The sequence below is a fragment of the Malurus melanocephalus genome, unplaced genomic scaffold (genome assembly GCF_030028575.1).
Source record: "Malurus melanocephalus ecotype Western Australia unplaced genomic scaffold, MMel_1.1 scaffold_658, whole genome shotgun sequence".
Taxonomy (NCBI): Eukaryota; Metazoa; Chordata; class Aves; order Passeriformes; family Maluridae; genus Malurus; species Malurus melanocephalus.
The window spans coordinates 216,979-233,081 of NW_026623890.1; the positions used below are offsets into that span (position 1 = coordinate 216,979).

General features: G+C 61.3%; 2 protein-coding genes across 2 annotated transcripts in view; both read left to right on the plus strand.

Moving 5' to 3' along the window:
• The first annotated feature begins 3,311 nt into the window (after positions 1-3,311).
• Positions 3,312-6,883, plus strand: MYCL (MYCL proto-oncogene, bHLH transcription factor). The gene is made up of 2 exons (XM_057383762.1): positions 3,312-3,972; positions 6,258-6,883. The coding sequence occupies exons 1-2, from the start codon at positions 3,468-3,470 to the stop codon at positions 6,821-6,823; spliced, it is 1,071 nt and encodes a 356-aa protein (XP_057239745.1). The 5' UTR covers positions 3,312-3,467; the 3' UTR covers positions 6,824-6,883.
• A 3,426-nt stretch (positions 6,884-10,309) lies between these two features.
• The window catches only part of TRIT1 (tRNA isopentenyltransferase 1), an 18,151-nt gene continuing 12,357 nt past the window's right edge, over positions 10,310-16,103 (plus strand). Inside the window, exon 1 of the mRNA XM_057383761.1 lies at positions 10,310-10,482. Coding sequence (XP_057239744.1) covers positions 10,327-10,482 — 156 coding nt within the window. The 5' untranslated portion in view covers positions 10,310-10,326. The remainder of the gene's footprint in view (positions 10,483-16,103) is intronic.

Here is a 16,103-nt window from a genome sequence, read left to right on the forward strand (position 1 = left end):
GTTCAATTCCCATGACAATTCCCGTGGCACCCATGGGGCGTTTTCCTCTCTCTGCACGCTCAGGGTGGGAGCTGGGGCTGGGGGGAGCCTGGGGCTGTGGCACTGTCCCTGTCCCCATCAGGCTGGGTGGATTTGGTGCTTTTCCTGTATCCCAAAAGAGTTTGGGATGGTGTTTTGCAAAGCTCCAGTCAGACTCTGGGGCTGTTACCCAACAGCTTCTTGGGGACAAAGGGGACACGTTGCACACGTGGCAGCTGCCCTGTGCTGCCCACCCCTCTCCTGGGGACCCTGGGGACTGTGTCACGAGGCTGAGGGGGACGAGATGGGGCCAGGATGTGCTGGCACAGGGCTCACAGCCTCTGCTCCTCCCTTGAGGATCCAGAGCTCCCATGGGGATGGCAGAGTGGCTCGAAAAGCCCAGCCCAGGAGAGCCCTGGGACACCCGTGAGCCTCGAGGGGGTGGCTGCCCACTGCGGGAAGCGCTCTGGGGTCTCGAGTTTCAMATCCCAGCCCTGCTGGAAGTGGGGATCCAGAGGGCTCAGGGTCCCCGGGAGCTGCCCCTGCCCCGTGGGCGCAGCAGTGCCAGCCACCGGCGGGGCTCCGGGGGGCTGTGCCAGCGCCGGGGACCCTCTCTCGGGGCTGGCTGGTGACCTGTGCCAGCTCCCTGCAGCCGTGGGGCACAGCGAGGGCTCTCCCGTCCCCTCTGTCGCTGTCCCCACACCCCCGGGGCTCCCACCCCGCTGTTTGCGCAGCAGCGAGAGGCGCCCGGGCGCTGTTTGCCCGGAGAGGCCGCGATGATGAAAGGGCTGCGCGGCCCCTCCAGCCCTCTCCAGAGGTGCTTTCGCACCTTCAAAGCACCCCTTGAAGCCGGGACAAGCTCCTGCGTCGCCCTGGGGACAGCTGGAGGCATCCGGCGGGGAGGAAGGAAGGAAGGAGACGTGGCCGGGCGCTATAGGCTGGAGCGGGGCTCGCTGCTCTGCCTGCGGCTGTGGTGGCGTTGGGACAGCTGGGGGCAGTGCCAGCCGTGTCCCCAACCGCGGCCACTTGTCACCGCAGTTGCTGGGGGCAGGAGAAACCCCCGGGGCAGCTCCGCGGATTTGTTTCCTGAGGAGGAAGGGAGGGCTTCACCTTCCAGGGAGGGAAAAGGACGGAGCGGTCCTGGGGCGGGAGGGTTCCGGTTCGGGACACCTTGGGGACATTCCCGGGGCTCCCAGGCTGGCTGAGATCGGAGCACAGAGGGAACATCAGCCCGGGGTGCCGGAGCCCAAGGGCTTGCGGGCAGGATTGGGGAGCTCAGAGCTGCTCTGGAAGGGCCGGGAGGGCATTTAGGGCACTGCGGCCATCGCGGGGACCCCGTGGGCAAGTGCGGGGAGTGGCAAAGCTTCGCAGGGTCTGCTGAGCCCCGAGCCAGAAGGGAACACACCGGGGCTCACCGGGGCTCACCGGCACACAGAAGGGAACACACCGGGGCTCACCGGGGCTCACCGGGACACATCGGGACTCACGGGAACACACCGGGACTTACCAGGGCACACCGGGGCTCACCGGGGCACACCGGCGCACAGAAGGGAACACACCGGGGCTCACCGGGGCTCACCGGCGCACAGAAGGGAACACACCGGGGCTCACCGGGGCTCTCCGGGACACACCGGGGCTCACGGGGGCTCACCGGGACACACCGGGGCTCACCGGGACTCACGGGGACTCACGGGGGCACACCGGAGCTGGCGGGGGCACACCGGGGCTCACCTGGGGCACATCCCCCTCTTGGGCACCCCGGGGCAGCCCCCCAGCCCAGCTCCCGCTCCCAGCCCGGCTCCTCTGCGTGCCCAGTGCCGCTACCACCTGGGCAATGGGGAAACTGAGGCACAGAGCTCTGGGCAGCGCTGTCCCCTCCGAGCGGGGGGTGCCCGGTGCGGTGTCCCCCGCGCGTCCCCGCGGCCCCACGGACGGAGCTTTGCGGGCCCGGCAGATGGCGCCCGGAGCCCGCCGGTGGCGCGGATGGGGACCGGGACCGGGACCGGGACCGGGACGGACCGGGGGGAGCCGGGATGGACCGGACTGGGCAGCGCTGATTCGTGCCAGGCTGGGCTGGGCTAGGCTGGTCCGTGATGGACCGTACCGGGCCGTGCTGGACTGGGCTGGACTGGGTTGGACTGGGCTGCATGGGCTGCACTGCTCGCTAGATTGGGGCTGTTTCCTCCCCACAGGGCTGGTGTTGAGCCCCCAGACCCATCCTCCGCTCCCCCCAGCTCCCGGTGCTGCCGGGAGGGCAGTTCCTGTGGCCTCATCCACGTCGGGAGGCAAAAGGAGGATGCAGCGGGTTCACACTCGCTGCCCGCGGAGTCTGTTCGTTGGTGGACTTTGCACCCGTGCGTGTAACAATTGGTGCAGGAGGTGAAAGCCCCGCTGTGTTTTCACAACATTTATTGCCCTTTCTAGAAGGAACTCGGCGCTGGAGAGGTGCAGCATCCTGCTGGGCTCGCCCGGGTCCCCAAGGACACTCTGTGTTTGTCCCAGGGTCCCCCAAYTTCCCTCCAGCCCGTGGTTCCTCACATCCCTGGCAGCTCCCAGCCCCTCCAGCCCCTTCCTCCTCACACAGACCTCGTTCCTCAGGGGCACTGAGTCCCCCCCGTTCTGTTTTTCTGCTGTTCCCTCCTTTTTAAAGCCAGATTTTGGGGGAACTGGTGGCTTTCAGAGGGGAAAAGCTCCGGGCTGGTTCTGGGAGGGCTTGGGGAAGGAGCGGCGATACCTCTGGGTGGCACCCAGGGTGGCACCCGGAGCTGGACACAAACACTGAGTGACCCCACTGCTGACCAGTGCCACAGCCACTCGCCTGCCGGTGCTGGCAGTGTCCGGAGTGAGCCCAGCACGAACCGGGGTGACAGCCAGGCAGGGGGACAGGTGACAAAGGCCACTCGAAGATGGTCCCTGGCATTGGGCGATGCTTCCCTGTTACCTGTCCCCTCTTCCCCACTTTGCCTGGCCGTTGTCCCCAGGCTGGTGGCACAGCTGGGTGTCCTCCCCAGCGTTTGCAGAGGGGGATCCCCAAATTCCGCCCCTCACGGAAGGGTGAGAACGGCGCTGGGAGCCCCCGGACGCTCTTGGGGACAGCGAAGGGCCCCCAGCCCCGCGCTCGGGGCGGCTGCTGCTCCAGAACCCCGTGAGCATCCCCGGTAGCCGGACCGCGGGGTCGCACCCCCCCCCGTCACCGTGTCCCCTCGGAGGGCGGGGACCGAGGAGAGACCACTCCCTTTATGCAGATCTGACCGCGGAGATTGGCAGGGGCGGGACCGGCGGCGCGGCCGGGCTATAAGAACGGGGGGAACAATGCGCCCGCGGTCCCGGCTCGGGGGCTGGCGCCGGGGTGGGGGTCCCCCCTCATCCCTGGGGCTGCCCCTTTCCTGAGCGCGGCCCTCGGGGGGTGTTCCCGTTTTCCTCTCCGCCGATTCCTTCCCCGTGCCGAGATGGAGTTTGATTCGTACCAGCACTACTTCTACGATCACGACGCCCAGGAGGATTTCCACCGCTCCACGGCTCCCAGCGAGGACATCTGGAAGAAGTTCGAGCTGGTGCCCACGCCCCCGCTGTCCCCGCTGGGTGCCCCCGGGGAGAAGGGGTGCTGCTCGGGGGCGGAGGAGCGCTCGGGATGGCTCTCCCGCTACTGCCTCGCCGGGGAAGAGCCGGAATATCTCATAGGGAMGGGGCAGATCTTCGGCAACCTGAGCGCTTTCATCCTCAAGGATTGCATGTGGAGCGGATTTTCGGCGCGGGAGAGGCTGGAGAAGGCGATGACGGAGAAACTTTCCACGGGCACGCAGAGAGCCACCCCGCACAAACCGTCCTTCGCGCAGGATTTTGGGTTCGGCAGCTCCGTGAGCGAGTGCGTGGATCCCGCCGCCGTCTTCCTTTGCCCGCTGGCCGAGAGCAAGATCCCCGCGTCCTCGGGATCCGAGGGCCAGAGCGATTCCGGTAAGGGATGCAGCCGCTCCGCCCCGCTCAGGTGCCTCCAGCCTCGCTGGAACCCGGCGTGGGGAACACGCGTGTCCACACTTGTGCGTGCCGGGAGCCTCCCAGCCAGGCTGCGCCTTTGTTGAGACTCCAAGCGAGCCCCGGTCCCGGCCCCACGAACAAAGCGGGCTCGGCTGCTCCCTTTTCCCGCRGGGTTTCTGCTCGGGAAACTCCTGCCCCTCTCGGGAGGGTGCGTGGGGCTCCCTCCGGTTGTTGCGTGGGGTTTGGTAGCTCCTTTCGCTCTTGTTGGCCCCACGAAAACCTCGCGGGAAGGTTGAAGGGCGAGTTCGCAGCTCGCCGTGGAAAGTTTGGGGTGTTTGGTTGCAGCGTCAGCTCGCAAGTTCGGCTGCTCCCCCCGCTTCCCCCCACGGTCCGTCCACTCTCCACGGGCTTCCCTCGGGACAAAAGGCAAACTACACCCCGGGGGCAGCAGGTTTGGGAGCAGYGGCACATCCCCCGAGGCGGTGGCTCGGTAGGACGGGCAGGAACAGCCGCATCAACTGCGGCGCGTCCCAGCCCAGCCCCGGGGCGCGTCTGCCCGTCCCGAGTGGGGTGTGTGGGTGGGCGCTGACACGGGGGGTCGGGCTGGGAAACGGAGATCCCTCCGAAATCCCCCCCTCGCCGCCAAGGGCAGCGTGGTGCCCCTTCCCCGCATCTCTCCGGCCTCACTGCTAATTTTCGGAGCTTGTTTGCAAACACCTTCCGGCTCTCCGCAATCCCCCGGAGGAGCCGCGGGTGGTTTCTCTCGCTCCCACGGAGGCYCGGCTGACTCGGCTGCCGTGGGAGCGCTGACGCGGTGCCGTGACCCCGTTAATAAATCTGCCGGTGGCCGCCACCTGCGCCGGTGAGTCACGGCGCGGGGACTTAATGCCATTAGGAACCCGGGGACGGTAAGCCAGGTCGCGGGCGTTAAGAGGCTTAACCCAAATATGCGGGGGCCCGGCGGGGGTCTCGGGGGTCCCGGTGGGGTCCCGGTGCCGCGGGGGTCCCGGAGGGGTCCGGCCGCGCCACGTGGGAGCCGAACAAAAAGCAACAGATTGCAAACAATGAGAGGGGCAGCGCTGATGGACAGGAGAAAGGACCAATGGGATGGCAGGATAGCCGGCTGGCCCCGCGGGACAGCCAATGAGCGGCTTCGGGGCGGGGCTAAGCGGTCTGACTTTTATTAATGAGAGTGTGTGTGTGTGTGTGTGTGTGTGTGTGTGTACGGGGATGAGACCGCGCGGGTTGTGACACTGATGAATGTCCCCATCCCAGCAGTTCCACTATCAGGGGGGTTTGGGCTTGCTGGACTGAGCCCCTAAAGCCTGAAGGGTTTGGGATGTGGGTTGGGGTCGTGGTGGAGAGCTCACCGCTCACAGGAGGATGGGGCCAAGCCTCTGCCYACGGTGCTGGTGTGGTTTGAGCATCTCGTGGGGCTTTTAGCGAGTGGCTGCATTTTCCCCCAAAACCTAGAAAAGAAGTTGGAGGYTCATCCCCTAAAGCGAGAGCGATCGCGGGTGTGTCTGGAGCCTGCTCACCTCGCTGTCCCCAAAGCCACTGGGCTTTACTGGGATGGGACAAAGCAGTGGCAACAGGCAGGGAACTTTGGGGCCAGTTAGGCTTTATTTAAATCTTTCTGTCCCCGGGCTTGAGATGCCTTTGAGGTTCAGATTCTGTGGTAGGGACCTCTTCACCTCTGCCTCCCTCCCGGCACAGTGGGGGATTGTCCCCGCTGTCCCCGGGAGGCCGGGGCTCAATGGGCTTTATCACTTGTGAAAAGTAACAAGTCATCGAGGTGGGAAGCGGCAGCCGAGGGGAACAAAGGGGAGTTCTGCCCTCATATCCCTCATTTACAATTCCAATGGGCCATGAAAGCACCCGAGCGGGATGAACTTTGGAACCGGGCTGTCCCAGCATCCTGCCCCTCCAGTTCCACCCCCTCCACGCAGTTTCTTGCCTGGTGATCCTTTATCACGAACACATGTTGCTCCTGGTGCTGAAGTGAGGCAGAAGTAAAGCCTCCCGGGACAGTTTTTGGGGATCAGGCGCATAAACAGGGAGGGAATTCCACTCCTTCCCCCGTGATGGTATTGGGAGGGCATTTAAATCACACAGTCCCATCTGGAGGTCGCAAATTCACAGTGCGTGAGCAAACTTTGGTGGGGACGTTTTCCAGGGAGCTGTGGGGACCCCCAAAATAGTGAATAGGGTTGATTGATGGTTCCCTGCTGACGGGGATTTGTTCTTTCTTTGGTTTTGAGCAGAAGGTGAAGAGATCGACGTGGTGACGGTGGACAAGAGACAATCGCTCAGCCTGAGGAAGCCGGTGACCATCACCCTGCGCGCCGACCCCCTGGACCCCTGCATGAAGCGCTTCCACATCTCCGTCCACCAGCAGCAGCACAACTACGCYGCCCGCTCGCCGCCGGACTCCTGTCCCCCTCCGGAGTCGCCCCAGCAGGACCAGSAGGAGGATGAGCCTCCCAGCACCGCGGAGCCGGCCCCTGCCGTGCCCCTGCCCGAGCCTGGCTTGCCAAAACCCAGCAGCGGCCCCGGCTCCGACAGCGAGGACGTGGCCAAGAGGAAAAACCACAACTACCTGGAGCGCAAGCGGCGCAACGAYCTGCGCTCCCGCTTCCTGGCGCTGCGGGATCAGGTGCCCGGGCTCGCCAGCTGCCCCAAAACCCCCAAAGTGGTGATCCTGAGCAAATCCTCCGAGTACCTGCAGTCCCTCATCAGCGCCGAGAGGAGGATGGCGGCCGAGAAGCGGCAGCTGCAGCTGCGCCAGAGCCAGCTGCTCAAACGGATTGCTCACCTCAAGGGGCACTAGCACCCCTGGTCCCCACCACATCCCCRGCTCTTTCTCAATTTGCACATTTTTTTTTATTTTTTTGTCGAACCGTTGGCCCCGGGGGCTGGAGCACGTGGTGGCAGCTGCAGGATGCCCCCAGTGTCACCTGCCCGGGGTTCCTGTGAGATTTTCCTTGTCCCCACTGTGAAATTTCCTCAGTGACCGCTCCAATTCAAGAACTCAAATCTTCTCCTCCTCTCCACACTCCCTGCACCCTTTTCTGCCATTTGCCACCGTCAGCGTTGCTGCGAGCTGCCCCTGGGCTTCCACCTCACCCTAAAAATCCCAAAAAATCCCAAGCAACCGTGTCTGCCTTGGCTCCTGGAAGCAGGCAGGCACAGAGCCCAGCACGGGGCTCRCTCTGGATGGATCCTGTGGAGATGGTGATGGTGGGATATCTCTCACCAGGATGAACAGCACCCTGTGGGCAATCCCCCTGCTCGGCTGGACCGTACCTCACTTCCTGGTCACTTCACGCAGTAGCTGATCTTGGATTTCACGTTCTAGAAACTGCTGCTGTAACTGCGAGTCTTATTACTGGAGGCTGTGTTTTTATACTGTATTTTTGTACCACTTTTTGAGAAGTATTGGTAAAGAGTTTGCTTTTTTATATATATATATAAATATAAAAACCTTTTTTTTTTAAGGGGAATTTCCTGCTGTGGGGGAGGGCTCAGTCCTGCTGCACTTTAGGGAGATCAGGAAGGGGCTGGTTCCTGCTGGACCCTTGAGCTGAGTCCTCGCAGAGCCCATTCACCCCCTTGCAGCTCTCCAAACCACCCATTTGCAATAACAGGGGATTTTATCCCTTCCCCACCCTTGTGAGCATCCCTGTGACCCCTTTTCCCAATTTTCTGAGCACCCCTTCACCAGCGGCCGCTTCAAATCCCCGGCAAAGCTTCGGGCTTTGCAGGGACCAGGTTGGGCTGCGCTGCCTTCCCCGTCTGTGCCCTCCKGCTGCCCAACCTGGGGCTGTGTGGGTGCCAGGGTCCCCTGTCCCCTCCCAGGGGTGCTGGCAGGGGTGGTCCCGCAAGGACGGCACCCTCGGGGTCCCTGCTGACCTGCTGAGAACTGTTAGAGTTAACACTGGTTGGATTTAGCACTTTCTTCATTACCTCACACTTCATAAATAAATAAGTTTGCAACAGCCTTGGGTTGGCTTTTTCCATGCAGTCGGCTGTGGGTTTCCATGCATCACACCCCGGTGCTCCTGGGGGGGCTGCTCCRGGCCCTGAGGTTTGGGGTATCCTAGAATGAATAGAAATTAATCTATTTTGCACCGGGGCTGAGCTGCACCAAGACTGAGCTCTTTGTCCTGCTTTTCTCCCRGCGATCGAAGAAGAAGTGCTCAGGGCGGTGGGGCCAGGGAAATGAATCACCTGGATTATTTTTCCTCCTTTTAAGTGGTTTTATTGGCAAGGAAGGGCAGAGAGCCCAGGCTGGGGAAGGCTTTGATGTAACCATAAACCCCCCTAATGGGGTTTGGGGCAGGGGGTGCGGGGTGATCGCTGCCCCACGGGTCAGGGGCCRGGGCTGTGTCTGGCAGTAACCCTATAGGGAGGGGGGAATGCAATCCACTCYGCTTCCAGGGGCAGCGGAGAGCTGCACATCCCAGATCTGCCAAGTGGATGAAATTATATATATGTGTGCTCTCCCCGCTGCCCCCAAAGCCCGAGCGTTTGGGTTTCCTTTGTCCTGGCAGCAAAGTCTTGCTCTAAATGCAGGAGGGACGCGGGATTAGGTTACTGCTGAGGAGCCAGCAGCGAGGAGCTGCTGCTGGAGCCTCCATCACMGGGGGAAAACCAGCCTGAAACAGCGAGAGTTTCCTGCAAAAACCCCAAAACGCACATCCCCTTCGCTCCCAGCAGCGTTTCGCGCTCTCTGTGTTGCATCACTCGGTGTCACAGCCTCTCAGAGCTGCATTAGAAGGTGCTCCCGTGACCCACGGCTTAACCGGGGAGCGGGSTGACCTAAATCTGACACCTCGCCCATGCGCAGCAAACAAAGCCCAGATGCGCCAGCCCCTCGAACCGTTATTTTTCTTGCTTTTTTTTTGTGACACGCTCGCAGCTGGGTGTCTCTTCTCGGCTCAAGGTGACCCTCCCGAGAAGGTTTTTAGCGAATTTGCCTTTTTTTTTTTTTTTTTTTTTTTTTCCCAAGCTGAAGGGGCGGAGGAAGTTTAAAACATTAATTATCTTTCTTGGAAATGATAAACGGGCTGAGCTGAGACCGTCACCAGTGGGAGATGTGGCTGGTCCCAAATCAAACCGAAAAACCGAGTTCTGAAACAGCTCTGAGTTCTCCTGCCTAAAGCCTGCATGCATATGGATTCACCTGAAACTTCCCCGGTTACAGGAACACGTGTCTCCCTTCATCCTGTCACGGCCAGGACGATGGAAGGAGACTGACAGCGCTATGAAGTGAACAAAATAAGCACACTGGGCTTTCCTTCTTGCTTGTTCAGCACTGCGTTTTGTGAATGTCAGCTGCAATCATCACAAASTGGCACTTCCAGGGCCTGAATTATTTTTTTTTTAATGCACATTGCCCTGCTAACACCCTGCTCTTTGCTGTACCCCCCGAACCACTTCTTTCGCCCATCACAATTCCCCTCCCACCCCTGTGCGCCGGCCCGGGGGTGTCGTGGGGCACGATGCCGCCTTTCACGCCTGGGCTGGCAAATTTTTAGGACAGTTTCCCGAGGCGGCGATAATCCCTTCCCTGGYGAGGGGGGCCGGCTGCCCGCACCCCCCCGGCTCTCAGCCTCCCTCTCCCTGTTGCCATGGCGAGGGATGCGCGTTGCCAGGGAGAGCAGCACCGCGGAGGTGCCATGGCAACGGGCTCGCCGTTTCCCTCGCCTCTGTTGCCACGGAGACAGCAGCCCGCTCCCCATCTCTTCTTGTTGCCGTGGCGATGGGGAAGGGAGGACGAGCCTTGGAGGAGGCTGCGGTCGCCACGGCAACACGCTCGTCCCCGTTGCTATGGCAGCAGCCCCTCGCATCATCCCGCTCTGCCCCGTTGCTATGGCAACAGCCCCGCTCCTCATCTCCTTGCCCCGTTGCTACGGCAGCTGCATCCTAAAATAAAGGGATCCCACCCCGTCCTAAAAAAAAGGGATCCCGGAGTGGAGCCCCACGTGTGGAGACGGCTGTGAGGGGACCGGGGGGACACGAAAAGGGGCCGGGGGAGCGGGGATGGGTTGGGCCAACCGGGGTTGGGCGGGGAGGGGACCGGGCTGGGTCTGGAGAACGGGGGGCACCGGGGGGGTACCGGGGAGTACCGGGGGGGCACCGGGGGGGTACCGGGGCGCACCGGGGGGGCACCGGGGGGGTACCGGGGGCACGGAGGAGCACCGGGCTGGGGAGCAGAGCCCCGGCGGGCAGGAACACATGTTGCTCCGGGCCCGGCCCCGTCCTCCCCGCGGGCGGCCCCGGTCCCGGTCCCGTCCCGCCCCCGTCCCGCCCGCCGTTCCCGGCCGGGCCATGGCGGCAGCGGCCGCGCTGTGCCTGGGCCGGGCCCCGCGGCCTCCGCGGCCGCTCGTGGTGATCCTGGGCGCCACCGGCACCGGGAAATCGGCGCTGGCGCTGCAGCTCGGGCTGCGCCTCGGCGGSGAGATCGTCAGCGCCGACTCCATGCAGGTACGGGGAGGCACCGGGCACCGGGGAGGAGCCGCGGCCGGAGCGGGGCCTGCGCCGGGCCCGGGGTGTTGGGAGGCGGCTCGGCCTGCACTAAATGCGGCTCGGTCTGCACTAAATGCGGCTCGGTCTGCACTAAATGCGGCTCGGTCTGCACTAAATGCGGCTCGGTCTGCACCGGGGGCGGCTCGGTTTGCACCAAATGCGGCTCGGCCTGCGCTAAATGCGGCTCGGTTTGCTCTGGGAGTGGCCTGGGCTGTACCGGAGACGGGCCGGGATGCACCGGGAGCCGCTCGGCCTGTACCGGGAGTGGCCTGGGTTGTACCGGGGACAGCCTCGGCTGCACCGGGGGCGGCTCGGTTTGCACTGGGAGTGGCCCGGGATGTACAGGGAGTGGCCTGGGCTGTACCGGGAGTGGCCTGGGCTGTACCGGGAGTGGCCCGGGATGTACCGGGAGTGGCCTGGGTTCTGCCGGGTTCAGCCTGAGCTGCACCGGGGGCGGCTCGGTTTGCACTGGGAGTGGCCCGGGATGTACCGGGAGTGGCCCGGGATGTACCGGGAGTGGCCTGGGCTGTACCGGAGGCGGCCCGGGATGTACCGGGAGTGGCCTGGGCTGTACCGGGAGTGGCCTGGGTTGTACCGGGAGTGGCCCGGGATGTACCGGAGGCGGCCCGGGATGTACCGGGAGTGGCCTGGGTTCTGCCGGGTTCAGCCTGAGCTGCACCGGGGAAGGTCTGGGCTGAGCCTGGAGGGTCGGGTCCGGGCCTGGAGAAGCTCAACTCCGGAGGCTCYGAGCCCGGTTCTCCCCGGTTCTCCCCGGTTCCCCCGGGCTCCGTGTCCGGGTGCTGTTGGGGCGAGCCCGCGGGATGGATCCTGCCCGCTGAATGTGCTCCCGGTGTCCCTGCCCTGGTCCTGGTGCCCGTGTCCCTCTCGTGTCCCCGGTACCCCTGTCCTGGTGTCCCTGTCCTGGTGTCCCTGTCCTGTCCCTGGTGTCCCTGTCCTGGTGCCCGTGTCCCCATGTCCCTGTCCTGTCCCCGGTACTCCTGTCCTGGTGTCCCTGTCCTGCTGCCCGTGTCCCTCTCCTGTCCCCGTTCCCCTGTCTCAGCCCTGGTACTCATGTCCAGGTGCTCTTGTCCCAGTGTCCCTGTCCTGGTCCTGATGCTCGTGTCCCTCTCGTGTCACCGGTACCCCTGTCCCAGCTCTGGTATTCGTGTCCTGGTGCTCTTGTCCTGGTGTCCCTGTCCTGGTGCTCCTGTCCCAGTTCCAGTGTCCCAGTCCCAGTTCCAGTGCCCCGGTCCCGGTGGACAATTGTTTGGTTCGTGTGAGTGGTGTCTCTGTGTCCCCTCTCACTGTCAAAGGACATGGCGACACAACCAAAATTTTTCCTCAAGCCCCCCATCCAAAATAAATTCACATTTTGAAAGGAAACCAGAGTGAAGGTGTTTTAATTTTAACCCGCCAGAGTTACATGGAGGTGAAAAGGGTTGAATAAGGGGAGGCAGCAGCTGGAGTTACACCACACCCAGAGTGGGGTCCCCACATCAGCAAAGGGACACCAAGAGATTTGGAAAAGAGTATTAAAAATTTTATTTTCTACTTGCCAGTTCCAGTGCCTGTGGTCTTGTCTCTCACTGCAGGCAGCAGTGTGGAATATATTGATTGTATGGTCAGGATAAGTCAACACTGAGGAGCCAAAAGTAATTGTTTGGTCTTAATTTTGTTGGGTTTTGTCACAAGATGGACATTTCAGCCACCACAAGAATAACAATTTTGTTGYTGTTTAGCAAAATATTTTCCTTCCTGATCCACACTTTAATGTGTTTCACTTTCTCTCCCTATAACACCTGAACTTTCCATGGAGTTTAATGATTAATGTATTTATTATTCTGTGTAAAAAGGTGTTTTCTGCAAACTTGGTGCTGCTCAGAGATCAACTCCTGCTTTCCTGTGCCCACCTCTCTGTTTGCTGGTCAATGTTTGTGTCCCAGCGAGAATTTAACAACTCATCGCCCTGAATTTGGAGCAAGTAATTTTATGGAATGTTTTTGGGGAAAGAGCGCTTGAGGTCTGCGCTGAGCTGAAATGCTGAGAGGGAAGCGTGGAAGCTTTGCCTGTTTTTAATATCGAGGAGATTTCTGCTGGCTTGAACGGTGCCGTGATCCYGAGCTCTGCAGAGGTGATCAGAGCTGCTGGATCTCCGTGAATTCCTGCTGGTGGCTGTTCTGGAGCGTGTGGCCGTGCTCTGCTCCCTCCAGTCCCCACTGTGGGAATGCTGCAGGCTCCCGATGGCTCYGCTGGCTCTTGTCCTGCTTTTCTTTTAATCCCATCCTAGCGTGACTGCGGGGGCTGTGGGGTTTGGCTGYTCCATCCCACYGTRCACTGTCCCCYGGTGTCCCCCAGCCGGGGCWTTGTCCCCGTGGGGTGTCCCCCTKCCAYGCAGAGCTGTCCTGGTGGGTTTAGCAATCRTTCCCTGCTCTGACAGCTGCCCCCAGCCCCCTGTGTGCATTCATAACCAAGCTCTGAGGAGCTCTGACAAATGCTGGCAGTGTTTTTGGGCAGCTGCTGGAGCGGGAGCCGGGCTCGGGGCTCCCTGACCCCACCTGTTCCCACACACAGGCACCCCTCTATCCATCTCCAGCCTGTTTTCGTCATGGCTCTGAGTCGCTGTGCTCAAATTACAGACTTAGCTGCTGCCTGCTTGCAGCTCAGGAGCTCTGGTTAATCTGCTGGCCTCTTAATCTTTCTTTTTGTCCTTTCTGTTGCTGTTTGTCATCCCAGCGAGTTTTGTTGAGGAGTAAGTAATTCCTTGGAGAGCCAGGCAGGGTGAAGCCAGTCCTGTTTCTTCATTCCTGGCAGTGAACATGCAGTGATCCTTGTGCCAGCTTGATGAGAACCTCATCCACTCACAGTTCCACTGGATTCTGGATCCCAGTGTCCCTTCTGGATCCCAGTGTCCCTTCTGGATCCCAGTGTCCCTTCTGGATCCCGCTGACCCTTCTGGATCCCGCTGACCCTTCTGGATCCCAGTGTCCCTTCTGGATCCTACTGTCCTTTCTGGATCCCGCTGACCCTTCTGGATGCCACTGTCCCTTCTGGATCCCAGTGTCCCTTCTGGATCCCACTGATCCTTCTGGATCCCAGTGTCCCTTTTGGATCCCACTGTCCCTTCTGGATGCCACTGTCCCTTCTAGATGCCACTGTCCCTTCTGGATCCCAGTGTCCCTTTTGGATCCCAGTGTCCCTTCTGGATGCCACTGTCCCTTTTGGATCCCACTGACCCTTCTGGATTTCTCCCCTGCAGTGCTGATGCAGTCCTTCTCCAGAAGTTGCTGTCACATTTGTCAGTCAGTTTGTGGCATCAGGACATCTCCAGAGCCTTTGGTGATGTTGTTCCCATGGCAGGGGTCAGGGCAGGGAGTCAGCTGTGCAACCTGGTGTGGTTTGGGTCCTCCATGCCCTCTCCAGCATGRCCCCTGTGAAATCCTGATGTTTTCCCAGCCATAGATGGCTTGGACCTTTTACTCATCACACCAGAGCAAGGACAGTGCTTTCCCCACAGTGACACAGTGACAACATTTGGCATCGAGCACGAACCCGGTGTCAGAGCAAAGCTTTGGGGGAACCTGCCCTTCCTGAGCCTCGTGGCTGTTTGTGCCTCGTGCCTCAGTTTCCCCAGCTTTGGCGAAGGGGCAGCGCTGACCTTGCTGCTCAGCGGCGGTGGGAGGACGCCGTCAAGGCTAAGCATCTTTAGCTCTGCCTTGTGTTCCGTGTCTCGGAGCCCGGCTGCTCCCGGCTGCCGCTAATCTGTTTTGGGGCCTTAGAAAGCAACAAAGGCTTATCTGAGCCGCTGGCTGAAAATAGAAATGAGTGTCAGGAGGACGTCTCGGTGCGAGGCCCTGCCGACAGCCAGCTGGTGGAAACCTTCTCCGGGCTTTGCTGCCTGCGTGTAAAAGGCTGCCTTTGTTTCCTCCCAGCCCACACACTGACACCGCATTCCTGCCCCTTGTTTGCCAGATATTCTCGGTGTTTAATCTCCCGGAGAAGCCGGGGATAGCAGCCTGAGCTGTCCTGGATCTGCCCGTGCAGGGCGCTGGGAGCTGCTGACTGTGAGTCGCTGTCAGCTCTCTGTGCTCGCAGTGATTTCAGGCAGGCAGTGGGAATCGGAGGAGCTGGAAATGGGGAGAGCAGGCACRGAGCCAAAGCTCACTGAATTCGAAGGTTTTCGGTGCTGACTGTAACCCCAGCCCTGAGTTGAATGGAGCTGCGAGCCCGGGATCAGTGGGTTTGATCMGCCACGGGGCACGTTGGCAGAGCCCAGGGGATGGTGAGCAGGGTGGCCAGGCCCACAGGCATCTCTGACAGGCCTTTCTGCAGGCTCTGCTTGCCCTCCCTCTCCCCTTGGCTTCCTGGCCCCCGGGCCAGCCTTTTGGGATGAGAGCAGGAGCCAGCCCTGGCTCTCCCAGCTCCAGGGTTAAGCAAGATGGGAGCAGAGCTGGTTCAGCAGCTCCTGATTCTCCAGGCAGGGACTGAGCTTCCCTGCTCCACTAACCCCGTGCCATCCCTGCCACCTTTCCCGTGGGTCACCTCTGTGTCACCTTGTCCTTCTGTCTGTGACCAAGGGAGCGGTGGTGGGTGGAGGCCGTGCTGCAGCCGGAGGCTCGGCAGCTTCTCAGAGGGGATTAAGGGGAAATTTATTTCTTGAAGTCTGGCTGGGATGGTTTGTGGGGGGATGGAGGAGGAAATGAGCACAGCCATTTCCAGTCCTTTTCCCCGTCATCCCGGTTTATCCCATGCTGGGAGACTTCTCTTAAGCAGGAAGGCTCTGAGAACTAAAGACATCCTCCCAAAGCGCTTCTTTTGCCACCCCCTGCTCAGTCCTGTGGGCTTCACGTGCCCYGCTGTGCCAGCTGGCAGCACCCTGTGCTCAGGAGAGCTGTGTTTGCSTGTGSTGAGGAGCAGGGTGAGGAGCTGGGCTCCCTTCTCCTGGCTGGAATCAGGGGGAAGGGTTCTGCTGGTGGAGCACTGAGCTCCTTGCAGATCTCTAAACTGGGCTGTGGCTGGTGCTTTACACAGCCTGGAGGTGGATTTGGTGCATCTGCTGGGATCCAGGTTGCCTTGGCTCTTTCCCAGGAATGCTCCCGAGGGCTTGCTTTGCGTGGCTTTTCTCCCTGCTCTGCTCTCAGCCGAGGGCCAGCGTCGCTCAGCGGTGCTCTCACAGGTTGGGTATCCCAAATCTGAGAATGGGGGCACGTTTGAAATGAGATGCTGCTGGGTGTGCTCATCAGTGTCTCCTGGTACCTCAGAGCTCCTCATTCCCCTGGGATCACTGCCCTGCTCCCTGCTGCATCCAAGGGGCTCAGGGACAGCAGGCAGCACATCAGGCTAGCAAGGTGTGCATGAACAGAGGCTTTTGGTGTGTTTTTAGAGTCTGCACGCACAGAGATCTCTGTGTTGGGATCCTGTCCCCACCTGAGGCTCTGAGCTGTGCTGGAAATGTCTGGAGAGCAGCACACCTTGGGCTCTCAGCTGCAGCACCAGAGGAGGAGGTGGTGGGTGAAGCCACCCTCATTTCAGAGCTCTGTGCTGTGCTGGAAATGTTTGGAGAGCAGCACACCTTGAGCTCT